Source organism: Lepidochelys olivacea (genome assembly GCF_965140295.1).
Source record: "Lepidochelys olivacea isolate rLepOli2 genome assembly, chromosome: 7".
NCBI lineage: Eukaryota > Metazoa > Chordata > Testudines > Cheloniidae > Lepidochelys > Lepidochelys olivacea.
The window spans coordinates 11797645-11815325 of NC_140417.1; the positions used below are offsets into that span (position 1 = coordinate 11797645).

The window sequence follows — 17681 nt, forward strand, 5'->3', positions numbered from 1 at the left end:
GAACAAAAGGAGGAAAACAACGTTTTTAAAAAAAATTATAAATATATGACTGTTATAATATGTATCTGACAGAGTTCTAGGATGATTTTGATACTTTCTGTCCTTGACTTTATTTTAAGTGTCATAGGTACACATCTGTATTCCATTCCTTTATGAGATTTACTGAAGACACACAATAGATTAATGTTAGACTTAGATTTCAATGCACGGTAAGAAGGAAAGTGAGAGACAACAAAATGTGCAAGGGCAGACAATAGGCTCTCCTGACTAAACAAAAGGTTTTTTTTTTTCTTTGCAAGAAATCTGCATCATAAAACCACTGCACAAGAGAATTCTTCCTTTATTTCTTTTCAGATTTCAGCAAACTGATTTTAAACTTCTATCAACAATCTCCAGTTTTGCCACAGAACTTTTGCATATATGCTATACTGTGCACCAAACAAGCTATTTGTTAAAAACAAACACACCACCACCATAAAAAGCTGTGTTGGAATCATGCCTGCAGGAAGGCAAAACTAAGAATATTACAGAGCTGCTCAGTGGAAAGACTGCTATTGACTTACAAGTGGGTTCTGGTTTAAAACATATGCAGCCAAACTCAAGGCAGTATGGATGCACAGTCTGTAAATCAGTTCACAATTTATCTTTATGTCAGACAAATCCTGGTTTCCACAAAGATTAATATCATATTGTATCACTGATATTTAATGGGATACTCCCAATGAGATCAATATTTAGAATAAAAATAGCAGTTATTTTTCTCTTTATTAGCGGGGGAAATAGAGAAGTGGTGCATCTCAGCATGCCATATAGGAAGAACAATTTACACTTTTTAATGTTCTCTTTGTCTTGACAAATGTCTGTTGGATCTGGCTCTAGGCATGGTTTCCATAACCGGGCTACTACAAAACAGAGACTAGTCCTACTCAGATGAAAGTCCATGGTTCTTTTTTTCCAATTACTTAAGTGGGAGCTAGATTGGGTCCATGGTTGCTATTCAACCTTTACTGTATTTATGCTGATATGAGTCTCTGTTTATGCACTTTTATCTGTCGCTTGCCATTCCTCAACCTGTCATCACCAGAAAGTGATGCTCTCAGACACAGAGCATCAGCCCCAAGAAGTCATAATTCTGGCAACGAAACTGCATTTCTGAAAGTACTTTTTGAATGACATCAGGCTGAAATTAGACCGCGTCCATGAATTGGAACAACTAGGCTGTGGGTATGAAGTAAACAGAGCTTAGATAGCAAAAACAGTCCACCCTATTCGCCGTTTGGCAGGCACCCATGACACATCTAACGAAGTATCTTACACTTTTACTGTGTCTCAGATTTCAGCATGAAAAGAGAGGAGCATTAAAGAAAAACCTTTTTAAAAATCAGTTATTGAAATATATTTCACATAGTCTTGTAAGAGGTTGAGATCAGATGATCTCTTTGTATGTTTCTTGGTGGCGGGGGGGCGGGGGGAGGGAATGTGATACAACTCCAAGTCGTCATGTGATGTGGCAGCTGCTAAAGTTACTGGTAATTTTTATTAGTATGGCAGAGAGCCGGACAAAGGTCTGCTCTGTAAGCAAGGCCTTTTAAGAAATAAACTAAAGCTTCCTGAACTGATGAGCCCAAGCAGGGCTTAGTTGATAGAGGGGGGTTACAGAGGTCGTGCTCCAGCTCAAGTCCGAATGTCTACACCACAATTTTATAGCCCAAGTCAGCTGATGTGGGCCAGCCATGGGTGTTTACACACCACCGAGCACAGTTCATAACTAGAGCTCCTACAAATAATTAACAGTAGTAATAACATATAGATCTAATGGTACTGTCACACTGCGCAAATGGCAGGATTGGACACACTACTTCCACCTGCAGTCTGGAGTAGCGATCATGGGGTGTGAATTTGACCCTATGGTATCCTGCATTTCTTTTCTCTGCAGCACACATACCTCTCTGACATCTTTTGCAGGGTAGGCAAAATGAATTATGCCCATCTTGGAAAGACCAACTTTCACTATAACAGGTGAACTTTTATTCTTCTCTCTTTACAGAGAGAATTGTTTTATAACCATTATTAAAAGCCATACAATCTTTCGAAAGCTAATATGTAACACAACTGCATTTACGTTGGATACTAAAACACATACAGATGATTTGAAAGCAACACTTTAAGTAATACATTCAGTTTAAAAGCCCCAGTGCTGAAGCAAAAAACCTGAACTGCTAATGTTGTCGGCCCAGTACCATTTATATTTATGAGGGTCTAACAACTTTACAAGCCCTGTGGCTGCTCTCAATAGTGAAACCTGAAATAATAAAAATATATTCTATTATTAAAAATATCAAAACATCATGCATAAAGTACAGAACCAGACAATATTACATTGTAATTACAGAAAACTGGTAAGCTGTCACCTCTTGAGTATTTAAGTCAAAGAACTGCAGTTAATTATGAACAGCTTTAGTGTTTTGTGGTGCAAAGAGTTAATTAACTGAGGAAGAAAACTTCATGAAGAAAAGAGAAAATGAATTTAATAACTTTACTGCTATTCAGTTTAACGTAGCAAATTTGATCAGTTGCTAATCAAGCATCTTTATTTCCATCTTTTCCCTTTTGTCTATAACACAAACGATTTCTTAACATATGCTAACAACTAGCAATTCTTAAAACACCTACTCAACTGAATATTGAAATGTGTGTGTTGTGGAGTAAAATAATTGTATTTGATTCAAATGTTAATCAGAAGCAACTTTGCATTATTTTTGTTACTAGAATAGACCCCAATATCTTATTCAGTTACTACGTTGTGTACATGATACTGATGAAATATGATGTTGTAAAAACACCCATGCATGAGTCCAGCACTGCAATCAGATGTGCATGGATATACCTCTGTACTGATGCAAAAACCCACTGAAGTCAATGAGGTTCCCTGTGGGGTCAGGACCAAAGACCCTTTGAAATGTTGATTTCAAGACTGGGTTCCACTGACACATCCAATATATTAACATTTTCTAGAAAATCTCCACATTCCATTTAATCCAAATGGAAAGAAGCCATGCAAGCTCTATTCAAGCGCATTTTGAATGGCAATGATCTGAACATACAATCGCTTTTGTAGTTAATTTGCGCTTATTTTATTCATATCTTTTGATACAATTGACATGGTAATTCATTGCACATGTACTAAATTAAGGATGATTGCGCCTGATTGCCCAATTATTGTAAAATGCACAAACTGTGTGAAAATAGTTGATAGGACAGTGCATGTTTTCTCTACAAAGCCTCTCACAGTACTTCAAATCTAAAAAAAAAAAAAAAATCCAACAGATAATCATAACGGTTTGGCTTCAAAATGTGGAAAACTGAACAGAGAATGATTTAAAGCTCAAGGAACTGTACCATATGTGAAAGGAGATTAAATCATCTCATTGTTACGTATTCAATATGTCACATTAAAAGAAAAAGGATCAGTCTAGTGGAATTTGACATATTTCTATTTTGTCCTGAAGAATGAAATAGGAAATAGCTATTTATCAGTTTTTCTTTGAAATAATAATAATACAAATGCATTCAACTGACATTATCAAAGCCTAAGCACTTCCTGTTTTCTTCCCAAATTGTCTAAAGAGTTGTTCCTTCTGCTACAGACATTAATAGCTACACCGGAGACAAGACGTCCCGAGAGGGTCAGATTTTCCATTGCCTTCTGTAGTCTTTTACCACTGAGCAAAGTGAGTCTAATATGGGTGCAAAATGCTACCACATCATGCAGATAGCATTTTGCAGTCACTTGACGGTTGTAGATGGCTAGACAAGGTTCGATGCAGTGGAGAATCAACATTAGAGAATGTATTCTTCCTAATCACTTCCTTTATCTCTCAAGTCTTGTTTTCTGTTACATAGCAGCACAAACAAAAACACAGATCCTGTTATGTAACTAACTCCTATACATGGGTTTGGAACCTACACCCCACCTAAACAACAAGGAGTCCGGTGGCACCTTAAAGACTAACAGATTTATTTGGGCATAAGCTTTTGTGGGTAAAAAAAACACACTTCTTCAGATGCCTACACCTTACCTAGCAGCACTACGTAGAGGAGGAGAAACTTAGGATCTGTAGTTACTGTAGCTCCATGGAGCTACGCCAATTTACACCAGCAGAGGATCTGGCCCTTTTTAACATTGCATATTATTAAGGAAACCAAATTAAAAACAAAAAACAAAAAACCATGTTCCCACTAACTTAAAAGGGTTGTCCACTTACAGTCACAGCATGTCTCTAGTTTATTCCTGGGTTTGGAGCTCCTTTTGGATGATTTCATTACCTCTTTTTAATTTAAAGATACCCACGAGGGAGATATTTATAAGCTTCTATGGATCCAAAATGCCCACAATGTGCACAGTGTCAACATGCTGTCGATTTTTATTAAATGGGCAGAGAATGGAACGTTGCCGGTGTACGAAAGGGGACTCATCACTGCTTCAGAAGTTACAGCATGAAATATACTTACAGTTGGGGAACTCCAGTCTCATAGTTGGAGAGAGGAATTTAATAATACAGTGAGCCCAACAGAAGGGCATTATTTTCTTTCTTTGCAGTACTTTTTTATTTTCCTCTTCTCAAGTTGATTTTTTCTGTTTGTTTGAGGTAAGAACTGTAGTACTACTTAAGATATTATATTACAACTCTCTCTTTTTTTTTTTTTTAAATGTTGACCAGCACTCCATTTGGCTTCTCTCTTTGATTCCCCATCTCCCTGCCCCAACTTAGACTGCAACACTAAATCCTTCAAGCTAGAGAATAAATTTATTTTTTTTGGGGGGGGGAGGAGGGAGAGAAGAAATAGAGTGAGAACCAAGGCCTCATGTTTTCATCTGGACTTATAGAGTTTTCCCTTAAATTTGTTACTTTTCTCTTTCATCAGTTGCCAAGTTGCCCCATCCTGCCTTTAGCACAGACAGGAACATGCTGCTCCTTTCTGAGACATCATTAATAGACCTGGGCAAATGTCTCTACAACTTTCCTGCGAATATGCACAAAAATAAAGAGTTGAATGTGCTTCCGCTGTGTTAACAGCCCTTTGGTGTTCACTCCTCACAAACAGGCTTAGTGTGCTTGAGTGTCCTGGCAGGAACATTCACCCAAACAGCCAATTTTAAGGAAAAGTCTGAAAACATTCCTAAGAAACACACTTGTAAGCACACATATCCACACAGGAACTCTAGTTTCAAGAGCTGAGCTCCTCCATTCATGGAACAGAAACAATACAATGGGACTTAATCAAAACTAAACAGTTACAATTTTAAATTTCAACTAGTGAATACTTGCAATGAATTTCTCATGAATAATTTACAGAGCAAGGTGTATTTGTAAAAGTAATGGGTGAATAATTTCAAATTAATTAAAGAGCCCTTCCAAGAAAACAGTAAAATTCTCATAGGCAATTTGCAAACTGAAGGCTGAATTCCCCTAATACATTATTTTATTCATTGCTAATTATTTGCAAAGCAACAGAGCTGGATTCTGATATCCTTGCTCATGTTAAGTAGAACCTTACTCCATGACTGGTGACAAAAATGGGCCTCCTGGAGTACGGGTGACAGATGCTAACTCTTAGTCATTGCTGGTAGCTTTTGTACATTGCATTGTGCTAGGGTTGCTCTACTGGCGATTTATTCAGCCCCTTCAACTTGGAGAATAAGGGTCAGATTAGTTAGCGGTTGGTTGATTAGTTAGTAGTTAGCCCTGCACAGTTCTGCAAGGGGAGGAGAGGGTGCAAGAAGTTCTTTTATTGCTCTCTGCACACAATTCCATCACTGACTGTCCTGTGCTAGTCTATAGCTGGGACCCGGCTCCTTATCAAGAAAATGGTGCGTAAGAGGGCTCATGGCCACGTCCTGCCTGCTCTTCTAGCAGAGCAGAGCTTGCATGGGGAAGCACCTACAGCACCTTGGAAAAAGATGGCAGAGCAAAAGGTTTTGATGACATATCTTTCATTGGAGTTCACCAGTCTGAGGTGAGGAGTGAAATTCCAGTTGATCAACTCCCAGCCACAGCTGCAGTAAGACACAAGTACGATAGGATTGTGCATAGAGCCCTAGATCCTGGAGTTATACGAGTACCTCAGAATCTCAGCTCTCATTTAAGATATAATCCCTCATAATTGCAGAGTAAATCTTAAAACCGTGAACAAAGTGTAACGGAGCAGAGACACAGATTGACACAATAGCTCTGAGGGGCGTGGACTGCCCCAGCTCCAAGACCCACTGCTTTGGGGACCCTTGTCAACACTGCCCCAGGAAGGGAGAGGAGTACAGCAGGACCAGCCTGCTCTCCCCAATAGATGCACACTTGCCACTGGGGTAAGTGCAGGGCATCCCCCTGCTGCAGCTCTCAAGGGGAAGGGATCTGTGCTGCTGTTCCTGGGCAGGAATCGTGGGATCAGAGCCGCAAAGGCACCAAGGTGCTTTAGGCCCCTGCTCCTAGCCAGCGGTCATCTTCCAGGATCAGGGACCATTCATAGAGAAACGCCAGCAGTCAGCAAGGAATCCTACCACTCCAGACGAAGGGGAGGAAAGAGGAAACTGTCAACCTCCAAACTGCTATCTTATCCTCACACATGTTAGCAAGAAAACCTGCAACTAATCCAAATATCTGGGCTAGCAAATCACACCCTACACTAGGCAACCAGGTGAAACCCCTTTTAGCTCATTATAAAATTAAAAGAGCCCTTGCCTCCCAATCCTAGCTGTAGATGTTCCTCAGCATGCACATTTTATTAATACAGAACTGAGTATCATGCACTTGTGATCTTTCCTTCTGGTGAGTGATCCATCCGTGGGTGTCTGATGCAGCGTCTGCTGTGTTAATTTGGCTTTGGAGCACGTCCACAGGCTACACAGTTAACACAGCTGCCAAATTCCGTTTACTCCATGACGTACTCTACGTAAGATGAGAAATGGCACTGCTATTGGAACAGGCCCTACGGGCCAACTCTACCCCTAGTCTCACCGAAGAACAAACGACCAAATATATCTACAAAAACACAGGACGGTTCGCTAAAATGTGTGAATACGCTTATGTGAAGACTGGTGATGAAAACCACTCAAGACATAATAAAAAATCAGTCCATAATTCATAGTAAATGAGTGTCCTTTGGGGGACGAATCAATCAAATCATTTCTGCACTAAGGCACATCCCTGGCTCCTGAAACAACAAGCGCTCCAACAGACAGCATGATACATGGGGCATCTCCTCAGCTGGGATACGTTCTCCTAGCTCTAGTGAAGCCAGTGGGGTTCCGACAATTGACACCAGCTGAGGATCGGCCCCCAATATGTTTAAAAGTATGCTGATGGGAAGTATTTATTTGTAGGGGATTTAATAAGCCTCCTACTTCCTACGCTAGTACAGAAGCTAAATAAACGGACTCACTAGCTACAGTCAGCAGAGAATGTCATATTTAATCTATAATCCTTCAAAGCAGATGTGTTTAAAAAATTAAAGTAAATTTGGCCTCTACCTAGTTGAGGAAAGATCACATGCTCATCTATGGAATGTGAGCAGGCCCTTATTCAGAGATGTAATTAGCTGCCATTTTGCTTCCATAACAAAAGCATACTATCTGATTATGGATAACTTCTAGGTGTCCCTACAGTGCCTACTTTCATCTCTTTCTTACACAGGATCCAAAACTGCTTCTATTGAAATAAGGGCAAAACTCCCATTGACTTAAAGGGGGAAGGAACCAGGCCTCTTATGTGCATGTGTTTGTGAATGCGTATGTAACACAGTCTCTTGCTACAGAACATGTTTAATGGAGCACTAGTGGTTTACTGTATTAAGTACATTAAACTATAATTGCTCTAATTGCAGTTTGCCTTGTATTTATAAACCACAGAAGTTTATGGTGTGAGCAAACAGAAGGCACAGCGGTCCTGCCATTAGTGTTACTTCCTAACTTTGCAAGTAAATGTGGAAGACCTGGAAGCAGATTTAGGCCAGCCATTGAAATTTACTTTAGAAGCAGATTTCTAGATAGAGGCAGTTATGGGTAAAATGACCACAGGACAGGGATCCAGGAACTCAAACTTCAAAAACATACATAAGAACGGCCATACTGAGTCAGGCCAATGGTCCATCTAGCCCAATATCCTGTCTTCCGATAACGGCCAATGCCAGGTGCTTCAGAAGAAATGAACAGAACAGGCAAACATCAAGTGATACATCCCCTGTCGTCCACTCCCAGCTTCTGGCAATCAGAGGCTAGGGACACCCAGACCATGGGGTTGCATCCCTGACTACCTTGGCAAATAGCCACTGATGGATCTATCCTCCATGACACTGACTTCTTCCAGGAGTCATTTCCCTCTCCACCTCAGGTTCCCTCCCATCTGTAAAATGGGGATAATATTTACCCTACAGGGACAATGTAAGAATTATTAACTAGTTAATGTTTGCAATACAATTTGAAGATGTAAAGTGGTATGTATGCACCAATTATTATTTTTGAACAGATACTGTAAAACAAAACACTGAATGGCATTTTGCAAGGGGATGGGACCTGTATTTTCTTTATGTGTCTGTTATGTGTAGTGTTAAACTCCTGAAACTTGCAGCATTCATCTAGGGCAGAGGTGGGCAAACTATGGTCCGCAGGCCACATCCAGCCCGTGGGACTGTCCTGCCCAGCCCCTGAGCTCCTGGCCCTGGAGGCTATCCCCTGGCCCCTCCCCTGCTGTCCCCTCTCACCCGCAACCATGCCGGCAGCACTCTGGGCGGCGGGGCTGCACGCTCATGCAGGGCAGTGTATCTGGCTCCGGCATGGCTCCCAGACATGCTGCTCTGAGCAGCATGGTAAGGGGGCCGGGAGGTTGGATAAGGGGCAGGGGACTTGGGGGCAGTCAGGGAGCAGGGGAAGGTTGGATAGGGGGTGGGGTCCTGGGGGGGGGCAGTCAGGGGACGGGGAACAGGGTCGGTTGGATAAGGCAGAGGTTCGGGGCGGGGGCAGTCAGGGGACAGGGAGCAGGGTGGGTGGGTTAGATAGGGGGTGGAGTCCTAGGGGGTGGTTAGGGGCGGGGGTCCTGGGAGGGGGCGGTCAGGGGACAAGGAGTCGGGGGGGTTCGATGGCTGGAGGGGTTCTGAAGCGGGCGGAAAGTGGGAGGGGGCGGATAGGGAGCGTGGGACAGGCTGTTTGGGGAGGCACAGCCTTCCCTACCTGGCCCTCCATATAGTTTCGCATCCCGATGTGGCCCTCGGGCCAAAACGTTTGCCCACCCCTGATCTAGGGGATAGGTCCTTAGCAGTAGGGATGTGTACTTCATGGCATGCTGTTTCCTTACTACTGTTGGGCTAAATAATTAAGGCATTGCTCGTGTCCGTGATACACAAGCAGTTAAGAAATAATTTTCTAAGGTTACTGAAAAAAATGATTTGCTTGTTTTGCATTTAACTTTTTAAAACTGGTGAGAGAGGAAATCCAAACCCAACCTACATAAGGAAACCAAGCTTAAAATGATCTGAGACATTTTTCAAAATCTTATCTTGGTATGAAACTGTCACGGAACAGCATTTGAAAGCAAATATCAACATAACAATAATTTACTATCCGTTATAAATAAATGCCACTATATTTGTCTCCACATCTTAAAAAACACATAATCCCTGCTCAGCAATTTGAAGCTTTTTGACAGTTTTGAAAATGAAAAATGCCACTCCTTTATTAACAGGCTCTTCAGAATGCATTTACAAGAAGACATGCAGAAAGGAAAGGTTCCAAAAGAAAGCCGTGCAATTCACTTTTGATATAAACTGTAAATTCTCTGTGATCAGAACTGTAATTAATTCTGGAGTTGCTGTGCGTGCCAGTTTATGCTTTTGGATTGTTTATCACACTGAAATGAGAGTTCTTTTTAAAGGATTCAGTTTAAGATCATGCCAGCAATGTATATAAAGCTCTCAGTTTTAAATGAGCAAATACATAATATTCTAGACTCTCGATACTTGGGTTACCATCTCTCCTCTGTGTTCTCCCTAGGCAAATGTCACCAGCTGAGATGTGTCTGCTCTCTGTTCTTAGGTTCCATTTAGATCCTACTGCTGTGCCCTCTCTGTTTGCAGAATCCATCTACAAATCTACCTCCCTAAAGACAACCACCAATGCTAGTCTGTAGCTACCTGCAAAGGCTTTGTATTTGGGTCAATTCAAATATGTTATTCTGTTTTCATTAGCTCTCCCTTATCTATTCTCTTTCCCCCCCTTTCATTTTGACTGTTTTTTCCTCTGGCATGTTTGACCAAGTTTATTTAATAAATATTCTGTGTTATCAGAGCATTCTATGCACAGCCAAGAATGATACAGAAGGGATAGATTTTTGCCACTCCACTTTGAATAGGACCTTACTCCACAAGCAGTCACTATGAAAACTATGAGAATAATTGCAGGATACGGTACTACTTAGTGTCAGTAATGCTGGTGAAATTGAGCCTCAAATAAACAAAATAAATGTTTAGAATCATCAATGGAAGATAACTTCAAACAATTACCTTATGGCTATGCCACCGACTCTTGCTTTGTTAGGTCCAAGTTTTTACTGGCTATACACAGTTGTTAAAAATTAAACAACTTCAGCTTTGCAACATGATCTAAATATTCATCTCAAGGTGTTTAGATTGTGTAAACTAAATATGAAGGTGATAAACATGGTTCAGATGCTTTGATAATAAGTATCCTCTACCCCCTTCTGTATTAGGGCTATCACAACGTACGAAACATAGCTTACACAGAAAGCACGTATCTTAGCTTTGAAGCGTCAAACATTTGTTTAGGTTGAACACCCACAGGAAGCAAAGATGATAAAGCACAGGGACCATTTTGCTGTGTGAACACAAAGCAATGTCAATGATTTGGAAACTGTGTGCTAAATTTTGCCTAGAGGTGTGCAGACACTTAATGGCACATGAATTAGTAATTCAGGTGTACTGTTGTCAGCACAGCTGGTACACTGTAGGGCTAAGTGGTGCTTTTACAGTCTGCCCTATGGAAGGGGTGACACACAGATGCGGTGCCCCAGGAGCAGACCAGAGAGTCTCCTGCTCTTCCCTTGTTCTAGGTAGGAAGTTAGTTGCTTCATCCCTTCTGTGGAGCAGCTTACTCCCCTTATGCATCTACGCAGCTGCTCCAGCACACAACCATGTGTGTGGGGTGACCAGGGCTCCTTTCTTGCCCAATTATTCGTAGCAGTAAGTATCAGGAAAGTAGCTCTTCCCACGCCAGCTGGAGTCGCAATCTGAGCGGGTCCAAGCAGGGGAGCACTGAGGGCCTTATTCTCTGTGCGGCCAAGTAAGGGCAGCAACAAGCTGGCCTGTACGGATCCTGCACAGCAACACAGACACCAAGGGCCAGATATCCCTACTCACCTTGAGTAGTACCTTACTCCTGGAGTAGTCCTACTGAAGTCAGTGATGCTATTTGTGGAATAGAGTACTATTCAAGGTGAATAAGAGTACCAGAATTTGGCCCTAGTCTGTGCACACGAATAAAAGCTGGAATAAGTCGGGGGAAGACTGGAAACCAGCTACTGAGGGAGACAGCTAGCAAGTGAACAGAGAAAGGACAAGGGGGACTCCATGGCCCCACTTTCAGCAGGTGGCACATATCTAAATTCTGTATTGCATTGCTATCTACATGCCTGGAGCCATGGGGCTTTGGTAGCACATGCGGTGCTCAGAATGTTTCCTCCGGGGATCAAAACCAGAACCTCTTTGGGTGCATCTGGTACGTTATTAGTGCTATATAAGCAATAATACAACAATAAAAACGTGTAGTCTCAGAAGAGGTTGTTAGCCACACCCTAGGCACAGCATAAAAACTCAGAAAGCTAGAGACAAACAGATATTCAGGATGCTTCCCAAATCAACCTGCCACAAGCCTTAGGAGGGAAGTGGAGCTCAGGTAGGAGCGGTGTGTTGAGGGCAAGGGATTCCAGGCAGCACGGCAGCCCCAAGACAGGCTGCTGTAACTTAGGGCCCCAGACCTGTCTAACTTACAGCAGGTACCAGAGAGCAGCCCAGGATCAGGAGTGCACAAAAGTAGCTTAGATCCACACACTGGGCTGTGAGTTCAGAGCTGCACCTCTTAGAGAGACAGCACAGAATCTTACCCCATAAGTCTATTCTACTTTTCTGTTCTCTTCAGCTCCTTCACTACGGTATCTGATGCATCCGATGAAGCGAGCTGTAGCTCACTAAAGCTTAGGCTCAAATAAATGGGTTCGTCTCTAAGGTGACACAAGTCCTCCTGTTCTTTTTGCGGATACAGACTAACGCGGCTGCTGCTCTGAAACCTGGTATCTGAGCACTTACTCTGGCCCATGCTAGCACTGCCAGACTCTAAACACTCAAGCTATGTCTACACTTAAATCACTACAGCATGGACCCTCGCTGCACTGACAGGAGCGGTTCTCCCTGCTCTGTAGTTAATCCTCGTCCCCAAGAGGTGGTAGCTAGATCAAAGGAAGAAATCTTTTGGTGACGTGGTGCAGCCTACACCAGGGGTAAGGCCACCTTAACTATGTGCTAGGGGATGTCGATTTTTCATATCGCTGAGTCATGTAGCTGGGTTGACCTAACTTTTTAGTGTAGGCCTGGCCTCAGAGTATATATACTATACTATAAACAAACAAACAAAGCGTTCTTAACTTGGTCTACCTTTAACCCACATTAGCTAACTCAAGTTACAACAGCAGTGGAGACATTGAAGAACTTGCGCAGCTAGTTAGCAGCTCAAGTTCCAAGTCTACAGGGCAGCCTGGGGTTGAACTGAGATAAAAACTGTGTTGTTGTTATCATCACTTTTATTTGAACCCAAATTAGCTCCCTGGAGCTATTTATTTATTTAGCAGTGTAGACACACCATCAGAAGTGGGCATACTCCTCTGCCCTCCAGGAGAGGACGCCATGGAATGAATGAGGCAAGGGTTCTATAGAAAAAAAAATCTATGTGATCATGTAATTAAATTTTATATCATAATTCATATGCACAAAGAGGCTGAATAAGGTTGCATACGCCACATTGATGTTGGCGTTTCTTGACTCCTGAGTAATTGATTTTGAAACCTTTACACTCCTTTAACAAAGTTTGTGTGTAACTGTATACAGTAGAACCTCAGAGTTACAAACACCTCGGGAGTGGAGGTTGTTCGGAACTCTGAAACTTTTGGAACGCTGGACAAAATGTTATGGTTTTTCTTTCAAAAGTTTACAACTGAACACTGATTTAATACAGGTTTGAAACTTTACTATTACATCTTAATTTAAACAAAACAAGCACAGAAACAGTTTCCTTTCTGTGCCAAATCTTTTTTTTTTAAACTTTCCGTTTTGTTTTTTTTTTTAGTAGTTTACATTTAACACAGTGCTGTACTGTACACTCTTTGCTTCTCCCCCTCCACCCTGCCCCGCTGCCTGATTGCATACTTCTGATTCCAAATGAGATGTGTAGATAACCGGTCACTTTGTAACTCTGGTGTTCATAACCCTGAGATTCTACTGTATTTAAGACAGACTTACCTACAGATAGGGTTATTAAAAATGTCATATTATTAAAAAATCCTAACTTTACAATTATATTTTGTTTTACAGGAGAGATTCTATACAGAGAAGATTTATATGGAGTCCTTCTCAGAGTTTTGCAGACACTTTGTAGTTACATCATAAGCGTAACTTAAATCAGGGATAGCACTTCTAAACCACTCCACAACTAAGTTCTTATCTTTTAATGACCATGCTACTGTGATTCTATTCTTCTCCTCCATATTATAGTATATTAATTAATATTTTATACTCCCTAAATTGCAAAAGCAATTTACCATAACAGTGCAGAAAATAGCAAATACACATTGTCCTTTGCCAATAGAAAATCCTTAACAGCTGTTTATTGCTCATTTGCAAAACATAAGAGCAATGGAATTCCATTACTTAGAGAAACTGACTGTTCCATGATATCCTTGGCAACTAAAGCTGTACTTATCTTTTTGAACAATAGACTCTTAAACTTTCCTCCTCATATGAAAATAAAAAGACAGTAAGGACACATTTTTAACTGTAAAATGCTCAGATCTGACTCTCAATAAATTGCTTTCTGTTTCATGAAATCTAACCCTGTTACCCCCCCTCCCCTCTCCAAAAAAATCACTCACTGCAACTTATGAAAAACATTTCAAGCAACCAACTATTTAACAGGAAGGATATTTTAGTGAGGTCAAGACTTTAGGAAAATAAGATGAAATTCAGACTTGCAGTCTGAATAATATTAGGAGTCCAGAATAACATTAGAGAAATTACTTAGGCAAGCTTATAACCATCTGTACCAAAATTCTGGAACAGAAACTTTTGTCTTCTATCTGTTCAAAACATCTTGCTACCCGTGAAATGTCTTAGAAACGAAGCTAAATAAAGTCACGGTTTATACAACAGATATTCCACATGTGGTTTTAACTAAATAACTTACAAGTCTCCAATAGCTTTAAAAAGAAATAACTGCAGCATACCAAATAGATGCTAACTCCTCAAAAAGCCAGGCCATGTACATACCATCCATAATCTGGTTTCTATATTTAGATAAGAGCTCTACCTAAAGCCAGGAAGGTCAGCATTGACTCTAGTCAAACACATTTTAGCAGATATCTCTTCTAGACAACATTTATCATACTACATCTCTCCCAATTCCATACCCCACATTATGCCTTACAGAAGACATGAGATGGAACTTGGCCTATTAAAAAAGACTGGACAGCATGTTCACATACCTCAATAATCCTGTCGTGAATCTGCAGCCCTCCTTCTTTGGCAGCAGGCCCACTGTCAATTATTTTCGATATGAAAATTCCTTCACTAGATGAGCCATCTTGATTGTCCTTTAGGGATGAAAAGAAAAATATATCATTGTACCTTATACTAGTTCTTATACCAGCTTTAATTTGTCTAAGGCTGAACCTTGTCAATGATACAGCACATGAGCTACAAAACGCTCCGTGCCAACCTAAAGTAATTAGTTACTATGGGCTAGATCCTTAAGTGCTGAGTACCTACAACTTCCACTTAAAAATGCAACCAAAATCAGGCTTCTATTTGTTATCTCACTTTACACTGATAGTTACCTAAAGCCAATTCCTGAGAGGAGCTGATCCCCTCCATCATTAATTTGTGTAATAAGTATATAATGCAAGAGAACAAATGGTTACTTTTTTCTATCCAAATTGGAAACTGCAATGGAAAATGAAATAAAACTAACAAGCTATTCTTTATGTCCCAGTGGGCCTGCGCAATCAGCTCCCATAAGTGCCAGCAGCATAGACTGATGATGCAGAAGTGTAGTTAAAATTTGTTAATGGGGGGGGTTTGAGGGGAAACCGCAACCGTAATCTGCCAAGAACAAGCCCAAATTTCTGTTACATTACTGAGAGGCAAAGAAGCTGTTCTATCAAAGTTAAGCTGTTTCCTTTCTGAACTAACAGGACAAATTAAAATCCACCACCTGACCTAATTCGGGTCACATGATGTTGGATCCAGCTGGTCAACATCAAGGGGGAAAAAATAGTAATAAGCGTTCCTGTAAGAAGTTAAGTCCTGGGCACTTGCACAGGCAAACCTTCCACTGACATCAAGGAGTTCAGGACTGAGCAGACTGTGGGTTGTTTAAATTATATCCTTTCAGCAGTACAGTGGGCTGTTTAGTGTCTGATGGAAAGGACGGTAAATTTCTGAAGCTCCAACGGCAAATGCAGTTTGAAACAAGTTGTTAAAGGACCCGATCCTGTCAGCACTGAACTCATGGGAATACAAGAGTGTGGTCTGCAGGAATGGGCCTTATGCGCTTCAGCATTGTTTATGAAATCCAGATGTGACAGCATATCCACATCACTTAAGTGTAACTAGCTGTGATCATGGATGAAAAACAGTGATATGGGGAAAAAGGAGACACTCCATGTCAGTTTGAATATAAGGCATGTATACATTGAAACCATCTCCTACAGAGCCAAATATGTAGTCAGCAGCATTTCTTTCTCCGAACATTGATCTGCATGCTCTCCCTAACAAGAAAAGGCAAACACATTTTAACGTACCATACATGGCCGGCCACCAATAATATTAAATCCAAGAGACCCAGAGTCACGATGAAGGACAAGAGTCAGTGCTTTAGTCTCTTCACCCTAGGAAGAACAGGTAAAAGCATTCAAAACATGTGCATATAGGCAGATGCTAAGATGAGTCATGCTTCCATCTAAATATTTAGTTTGCTGATGAATTCCAGGGGAAGCTGTTTATGGCCAGATTTTCCAGAGTGCTCAAGACCCAGCACTCCCATTGTTCCCACATTCCATCTATTCCATTGTTCTCAATAGGAACTGCTGAGTGCTGAGCTCTTTTGAAAATCCAGAATTTAAGATGTATGCATCATTTTATTTTGCAAGCTAGAGCAATGAGAACCCTTTGCTGTGTAACGTGGCTCAGGTCCACAGCCATAGCCTAATGGAATAAAAAAAATGTCCATATGCTATGTAGTAATTATAGCTATCTGATGTGATCAGATTTGGTGTGTGGTATGTAAAAATCTTCAGGGTCACCTATCGTCTGATACCTGCCCCCTCGGATTCTTTTGTGATTGATTCTTGGGACGGCATTTTTATGTTGCCACTCTTTATCTTGCTCATTACATTACGTTGTCCTGAACTATGAGTGATCCAAAGCAACAGCAGACATGAAGTGTTATGAAACAGCAAGTCTCTTGTGACTATAGCAGGTAAAACTGAGAAAAAGCATCAGACTCCTAACTGTTGTTCAAAGTGAGTATTGCAGAGAGTAATTCCTTTGAGATTCTAATTATTTCAGATCCTGTCTATAAAGGCTTGACAGTGATAATAATAGAAAACCTCCTTCACTGAGAATTCCAACTCCCAAAATAGAAAACCGTACAGTAGCATGTCTCTGATTAGACCGGTAGGAATAATATATTTTATGTAGAATGTGCAATAGAGAAGAGGTGAAGGAGATCATAGAATCATAGAATATCAGGGTTGGAAGGGACCCCAGAAGGTCATCTAGTCCAACCCCCTGCTCAAAGCAGGACCAATTCCCAGTTAAATCATCAAAGTGGAGATACTCCACTTTAACATGATCTGTTGTCCTGTCCCGTGTCCCAAGGTTGCTCCCAAACTTAGGAATGTCATTGGCTTATATAATAACATCCTTTCCAAGGAGAAGTTGAAACATTGTGATACCTCTTAGTTGTGTCAAATTATATGGAAGGCAAAATTAGATGCCTACACTGATAATGACGAATTTGAATCTTCAGAATCCACTAATTTCAGTCTCAGTCAAGTAGCAGTTAATAATAGCACCTTAGGGGTATGAGGGGGGAAGCCCCCCACTTGTCTTTCTTAAGGGTTTCAGAGATGAGACTGTGCAGATATTCAGAGTGATATGGTGCGTGTCTAAGTATAGATAAGTTCTTATCAGAACTTGAACATTGCTACCTGCAGATTTCTTGCTTTAACTAAAAGATGAAAAAGTTATGAACACATAAGAATTTGAGGAAGTTACCTTACAAGTCTAGTTTTCATAACCAATTAATGACATAAATTAAAACAGTTACTTAGCAACTCAATGCAGATGTTTTT

General features: G+C 41.0%; 1 protein-coding gene across 1 annotated transcript in view; it reads right to left on the reverse strand.

The window, feature by feature from the left end:
* Positions 1–17681, reverse strand: part of PDZRN3 (PDZ domain containing ring finger 3) — a 200622-nt gene that overhangs the window by 173299 nt on the left and 9642 nt on the right. The window contains exons 2-3 of the mRNA XM_084633681.1: positions 16128–16214; positions 14811–14918 (exon numbers count right to left, since the gene is read on the reverse strand). Of these exons, the coding sequence (XP_084489807.1) occupies positions 14811–14918; positions 16128–16214 (195 nt within the window). The remainder of the gene's footprint in view (positions 1–14810; positions 14919–16127; positions 16215–17681) is intronic.